The sequence below is a fragment of the Chanos chanos genome, chromosome 2, assembly GCF_902362185.1.
Source record: "Chanos chanos chromosome 2, fChaCha1.1, whole genome shotgun sequence".
NCBI lineage: Eukaryota > Metazoa > Chordata > Actinopteri > Gonorynchiformes > Chanidae > Chanos > Chanos chanos.
In genome coordinates, this window is record NC_044496.1 from 3,958,772 (window position 1) to 3,966,271 (window position 7,500).

Below are 7,500 nucleotides of genomic sequence, written 5' to 3' on the forward strand. Positions count from 1 at the left end.
TGTCTCTCTCTCTGTCACACATACACACATACAGAACCAATTTTGCAGGTAGACTAAACTAATGCATGGGAACAGCAAGAAAAAAAAGAAAAAGAAAAAACAGCAAGGAAAAAAAAAAATACCCAATCAATTTCTCTAACTGAATCAAGGTCTACCGGTCGGCAAGAAGAAGCTCAATATTCATTTACAGACTGTATCACGCCAGTGTAGGTCCAGACGAACCATCTCAGCCCAGACATCATAACTAATGGGTGCAAACGACTGTCCTCTCTAGATGAACGAGGCAAACAGACGCTGGCAACTCCGTTCAATAAGACTCCGCTCTCGTCACATAGACGTTTCTGAAATTAGCGACGGGCGCACGTTTAGTGACTGACTGGAAGCCTCTCTATTCGCATGCCGTCGAATTTCCTCAACAAGCTTTTCGAGAGAGAGAGAGAGAGAGAGAGAGAGAGAGAGAGAGAGAGAGAGACGGCCTGTAAATCAGGTCAGCATGACACAAATCTTCTAGTAAATGACTGCTGTTTCTGAGTAATGGGTGAATGAAGTTCAGGTCAGTGCTTTCGCCTGGCAATTATACAACGACTAGACCAGGGAAACGCACTGGAAACACACTCATGACTCACGGCTCTCTGACAATGTTTAGTTTACACACAAACACACACACACACGCAAGCACGCACACACACACACACACACACACACACACATTTACCTCTGTGAGTCAGGGAAAATGTACAGCGAGTTACAGTTTTTACTGCATAATTATGCCAAGTGCACATGACAGATGAAATATGGGACAAATTTTATGCACAGCAGGGGGAAGTTGACATTAATGCTGTAATAAGAGTTGCGTTTTCTCCAGCAGCATGCAGAAGTACTCTGTGAATGTGTGCATGTGCGTGTGTTTGTACGTCCCTAGGTGCTTATCTGTGTGTGTGTGAGTGTGCGTGTGTGTGTGTCTGTGTGCGCACATGTCTGTGTGTGTGTGTGTGTGCGCGTACACATGTGTGTTTGTGTGTCTGTGTGTGGGCAGGTCTCTCAGTAGACTGCAGTCTGTGTTAAAGCAGCAGCTGTAATACCATGTGCACGAGCTGGTCTCTCTCCTGTGTGGTTTTCTCTGCCAGAGTCACTATGCTAGACAGATACTGGTGAGCCATCATCTCCTTCTCCAGAGACTCCTCCACCTGCTGCTTCAACATACCAATCCGCCGCTGGGCTCTCCTTCACAAACACAGGGAGAGACAGAGAGAGAGAAAGACAGAGAAAGAGAGAAAGGGAGAGAGAGAGAGAGAGAAAGACAGAGAGAGAGAGACAGAGAGAGAGAGGGAGAGAGAGAGAGAGAGAGAGAGAGAGAGGGAGAGAGAGAGGGAGAGGGAAAGAGGGAAAGATGGAGAGAGATAAGGTCATGAAAAAGATGGACAGAGGTAGTCATCTCCTATTCCAACACGACATAAAACAAAACAAGTGCTGTTTTCAGAGTGATGGGTACCATGAGGAGCATCTGAAAATGTGTCACCTGTAGAGTGCATTCGTGGAACACGTACTGCAGGCGTAAGGAAATCTCTTTTCAAAGACTGAGTGTTAACGTGTAGATATTGATCAGACGGCGTGAAAATACCGCGCGTCTACCTGTTGGCCTGGCGAGACTGCTCCAGTTCCACCTCTATGCTTTTCACTTCTGCGCTGAGGTTGGTCTTCTCCAGTACCAGAGTCTTCCTCTCCTCCTGCAGAGCGCTCAGTCTACCGAGCAGCTCCTCTACCTCACTGCCCTTCCTCCTCTCCTCTTCCTCCAGCTGCCTGCAGACGGACAAACACACAGAGACCATCTCCATGACGCTCCGCTGAAGCAAAGTGCAGCGTCTCAGATCACACCGCATAAAGCTTTCACACTTAGGATGGAAAGTTAGGATGGACCTACAGAAAGGTTCAAAATGTTACATGCATTTGATTTGATATGTATGTGTATATGTAACATCAATGGTCAAAGTTTTTTGAAAAGACATTTAGTATTAACTATTAAACACAAAATCAGATACACACACACATACACACACACACGCACACAGGCACGCATGCACGCACATACACACACACACGCACACGCACACACACACACACATACACACATGTCATGCACTGTGTCCTTCGTTACACTTTTTCCCTCCCTCAGTCCCTGTGCTGCGTCTGGGGTCGTGACCTTTGATCTCTGACTGACCACAGACATACAGACACAGCTCAGACTCAAAGCTTTGACTTCATTTTATCATGTCCAAAAACAACTGCTCCGCCCCTGAGTTTGGTTTAAATTTTAATGAGTTCTCCCCCAGGCCTGTAATGTGTTTTTAATACTTACACAGCTAAGATTTCACACAATGCCAGTTACAAGCAATTTCACCTCAGATTAATATTACACTGATCTCCAAGTAAACTCCATCTGAAACCCACACACATTCACACACTCTCTCTCACACACACACACACACACCTTACACGCTTCACACTACATACACAAACAAACTTCATACAAACATATTAACAGATACATACACATTATATACACATACCTCATACACACACACATAATCAAAACATACACAGACAAATTTCACAGACACACACACACACACACACACACACACACAGACCTTACAGACTTCATATATGACACAAATAGTCAAAGACATACACAAACAAACTTCACACAAACATATTAACAGATGTATACACATACCTTACATACACTCACACACACACACACACACACACACACACACAATGACGAGTAAGAGAGATGAGAGAAAACTTCGCTGGCTGATAAATGGCTGATGAAAGTCCACTCCATACGTATCATTAGGAATGCACACAGAAAAAAAACCCCCTCAAAAGATGCTTTTCTCATCAAACAGTGTTTCCCCGATATCATTATCGTGGAGTAAATTGACGGATGAATAGTCTGTCTGTGTGTGGAAGTGTTTCATTAGTGTAAAGGAGCAGACAGCCAAACCGTGTGTGAAAACACTGAACTGTAAGGAGAACATATAGGGGCAGTCAAAAGATTTCACACCGTGTTTTAGCTCTCCTTTTTTGTCTCATTAAAGGAAAAAAACACACTGGGCATGTTTTCACAGAGTCTAATTTGATACGCTTTCAATCATCTGGGACAGCCGTGGCCTGGGGCCTGGGGCCGATCCCCGGACCGGCATGAAAAATGTTGGGGGAGGGGGGTAAACCGCGGTCTCCTCTCCTTCACTTTGCACGGCTGAAGTGCCCTTGAAGTGCACCTAAGCCCCAACTACTCCCCAGGCTGTGGGTGCCCACTGCTGCAGGTGTGTGTGTGCTTAATGCTCACTGCTCTTAGTGTGTGTGTGTGTGTGTGTGTGTGTGTTTACCGCTACCTTGGACGGGTTCAAATGCAGAGATCAAATTTCCCCGTTGTGGGACAGTAAAGGGATCAAACTTTCTTTGCAGAAACCAGTAGAGTTTAGCACTGCACAGCTCGCAAAGAAACGTCCAAATTGTGCAAATGATCTAACCAGGTTAAACATAGCGATGCCTTAGTGATTCAGCTTAAACTAAAGCTGAGCCTTCGTCTACTGTCTGTATCACTTCAGGCAGTGAAAATCTCCTCACTCAGTCACACATGATCACATTACACATGAAAACCACACTAATCACATGGAAGCTGATTTGTTGTTGCAAAAACACGGAAAGCACGTTTTTCCCTCACAGGGCCACAGTGATGGAGGAGGGGGGGGGATGTCGTGAGACGCACCGTTTTAGTTTGGCGGTGACGGCGGTGTGCTCCTCCCAGCTGACAGCGTTTTTGAGGGAGGTGCAAGCTTGCTGGTGCTGGGCTCGCAGAGCATGGAGCTCCCTCCGCACCTCCTGCAGCTCCTGTTCCAGAGACTGTTTATCGGCCTCCAACAACATCACCTGTTTGGCCACCTTAGACACTGCAGACAGAGAGAGAGAGGGAGAGAGAAAGAGAGACAGAGAAATAAAGAGAGAGAGAGAAACAGAGAGACAGAGAAAGAAAGAGAGAGAGAGAGAGATAAAGAGGGAGAGACAGAGAGAGAAAGAGAGAGAGAGAGAGATAGAGAAAGAGGGAGAGACAGAGAGAGAAAGAGAGAGAAAGAGAGAGAGAGAGAGGGGGAGAGAGAGAAAGAGGGAGAGAGCGAGGGGGAGAGAGAGAGATAAAGAGAGAGGGAGAGAGACAGAGAGAGGGAGAGAGAGAGAGAGAGGGAGAGAGAGAAAGAGGGAGCGAGAGAGAGAGAGGGAGAGAGAAAGGGGGAGAGAGAGAAAGAGGGAGAGAGAGAAACAGAGAGAGAGAGGGAGAGAAAGAGGGAGAGAGGGAGAGAGAGACAGAGGGAGAGAGAGAGAGAGAGAGAGAGGGAGAAAGAGAAAGAGGGAGAGAGAGAGAGAGAGAGAGAGGGAGAGAGGGAGAGAGAAAGTGGGAGAGAGAGAAAGAGGGAGAGAGGGAGAGAGAGAGAGGGAGAGAGACAGAGGGAGAGAGAGACAGAGGGAGAGAGAGATGGTAGGGGATTACTTGTGCACATTAACATTACAGTGTTCTTTATATTGTACATTCTTTTTCATTTCCACTAACACACATAGTTTTAGTTACTCTTGTCGTTGCTTGAAAAAAACAAGAGCAAAATCTACTGATGGTAAAAAAAGCCTTTTTGAATTTGGATAGCTGAGTAAGAGAGAGAGAGAGAGAGAGAGAGAGAGAGAGAGAGGGAGAGAGAGAAAGAGAGAGAAAAAAAATGAGAGACTGCGAATGGAGGCTTACATTTCAAGAAACAGAGAAAAAAAGAAAAAAAATTCAAATTACACTAGCGTAAACTAAAGATCTTTCAAATACGGCCAAATCAGTCCAAAATCAGTCCAAAAGCTCGAAGTTGGGAAAGATATGCCCTTCAGCCTATATTAGGATCAGGAGCCTTCCTCAGTACCACTGGGATACTTCCACAGAATAAAAACACAATTTGAGATGGAGTTTGCAGTATTTGTGTGTGTGTGTGTGTGTGTGTATGTGTGTGTGTCTCCATGTGTTACTGTACCTTCCCGTGTGCGCTGACTGTGCATCTCTTTGGCCTTAGCATGCTACAACTGTTTGTGTATGTGTGTGTATATGTGTGTGTGTGTGTGTGTATGTGTGCGTGTGTGTGTGTTACTGTACCTTCCTGTGTGTGTCGACTATGCGTCTCTTTGGCTTTAACATGCTGCAGCTCTGTGTGTGTGTGTTTGCATGTGTGTGTGTGTGTGTGTGTGTTTGCATATGTGTGTGTGTGTGTGTGTTACCGTACCCTCCTGTGTGTGTCGACTATGTGTCTCTTTGGCTTTAACATGCTGCAGCTCCAGCTGCTCAATCAACACCTGATTCTCCTGCAACACTAGCCGAGCCTGATCCTGAAGCTGCTTCCTACACGGGCACACACACACACACACACACACACACATACACATGCATGCACACACACACGCGTACACACGCACATACAAACACAAACAAACAATGTGCATGTTAGTCCACAAATTATGGAGTCAAACATACCACAAACCAATTATAGATCAATTATACATCTGATGAAGTACACAGAATATCTCAGAGTCTGTACACAACGAGACTGTTGAGAAGAGTCAGTCCAAATCAAGCTACGGCGGCCAAGAGAGGAACATGCTAATGCACACACACACACACACACACACAAATACACACACATACAAACAAGCCATAACTCAGGGTAGTAGGGCACAGGGATCACTGGAGTTCATTAGAGTTCACCTATTGTGTCTCCCCATGCTGTATCACCTGTCTGTTTTCTCACACACCTTTTATAGATTTGATTTGATTTGTTTCTGCCCTTCTGTGTTTTCCACCATCCCCTCTGCTGTGTGCATTCTGCATTCTGATTGGTCACAGTCAGTTCTCTCTGGGCTCTCGCCCAAGGTGAAGGTGACAGTGGTTTTCTCCATCAGGCCGCACAACAGCAAACTTGGTGAACTGGTTTGAACTGGTGTGTGAGACGAGACATAAAAAAGTAAAAGACCTTGTGAGAGGGTGTGGAGAGAAGGGGGACCCCATACGCACTGTAACACGGTGTGCTTTATTAATAAACTTTTGTTAATAAACGAGGTCTCTCCACTGAAGACACCGGAGACTGATCAGGCATCAGGCCAATCTAAGAGGGCCAATACAGCCTCTGTGTTTTTTAATCAAGAACTACAAGGCTTGTAACGTATTCGGTCAGGTGCCGAACACAGCCTGCTGAGAATTACATAACACGCACACTCATAAAAACACACAAGCTACCCCCCTCACTCTCTCAGGAGCCTTCCTCCAAATTGAAAGGGCAGTGCTCCAGAACATTCCATGCTCTATCACATTAATACTTGCTGACTATGTCTGAATGCAGCAACCTGTGTAAACAAGCCTTGATAATGACACTGTGTTTCCAATCTTGTCCCTTTGCCTCTTGACAGGTGTTTGAAAACCACATCATAAACCCACAAACAGCCGCCAATGAATGTTTAACACAAAAAGTGTTTTTTGTTTGTTTGTTTTTTTTTGTTCCAGTCATGAAACATTATACGAATTAGACATTATCTCTAATCTAATTTGGCTGGGCAAACTGCCCTTTCAAAGCGTTTGAATGAAAAGCATGTTTCGAAACCAGGATGTTCGAAACCTCACCTGCATGTAAAGCATCAAATCGTACACTAATCAGGCCTGCCTCTCTGCATTATAACTGAGAGAGGAAAATTTCCAGCTTCTTCAGTCAGTAACTAAAGCGTTCGCTAGTTACAATGAAACCAAACATTCTATTGGTTCCCCTTTAGAGTTCCGCAGATTCCGCAGTGACATCACCTGTCTCTCTCTCTCTCTGTCTTCTACCAGCCGCCCATCTGCTGTTGGGCCGTCAATCACTCTCTCTGACAGTAATTAACAGAGCTGTGTGGTTAACGAGGTATGGGGGAGGCCAGAGGCAGGCCAGCGAGCCTGTGTTGTGAATCTGCTTGTCATTTACATATCACCATTAGCAGCAATATGGCAATTACTTGGCTCTTTCAAAACCCTTGATTACACTTCTACAGGGAACAAATCCGCATCCATCTGCGCCTCATGCATACTAACAAATAAAAACAATACCGCCGAAGCAGTCCACGCCTGACTCACGGAAACCTTATACCTGCGTAATTACAGGCAGCAGAATACATTAATGGAATCCACTTCTGAGGTGTACTTTGTCTGCCCGCTGTAACTGCTGCACAGGGACATGGCTGTTTTAGATAAAGGGATACAGGATGTTCAATGCCCGTCATGGGCGTCGGCATAATTGAAAGCCAATCGCCATGCATGTTACACACGACTCAAACCACTCTGAAAAGGCTGAATGTAGATAGCTCGTCGTCTAATAGTAATTTCACTATTCATATGTAATATCTGCCTGTGGTTCACACTGTTTTACTGAATTGACCGGCAAGATTTCAATG

The 7,500-nt window shown here is 45.4% G+C and overlaps 1 protein-coding gene across 1 annotated transcript in view; it reads right to left on the reverse strand.

Moving 5' to 3' along the window:
* Positions 1-7,500, reverse strand: part of cep89 (centrosomal protein 89) — a 99,419-nt gene that overhangs the window by 61,388 nt on the left and 30,531 nt on the right. Inside the window, exons 12-15 of the mRNA XM_030794092.1 lie at positions 5,313-5,428; positions 3,776-3,956; positions 1,633-1,800; positions 1,083-1,224 (exon numbers count right to left, since the gene is read on the reverse strand). Coding sequence (XP_030649952.1) covers positions 1,083-1,224; positions 1,633-1,800; positions 3,776-3,956; positions 5,313-5,428 — 607 coding nt within the window. The remainder of the gene's footprint in view (positions 1-1,082; positions 1,225-1,632; positions 1,801-3,775; positions 3,957-5,312; positions 5,429-7,500) is intronic.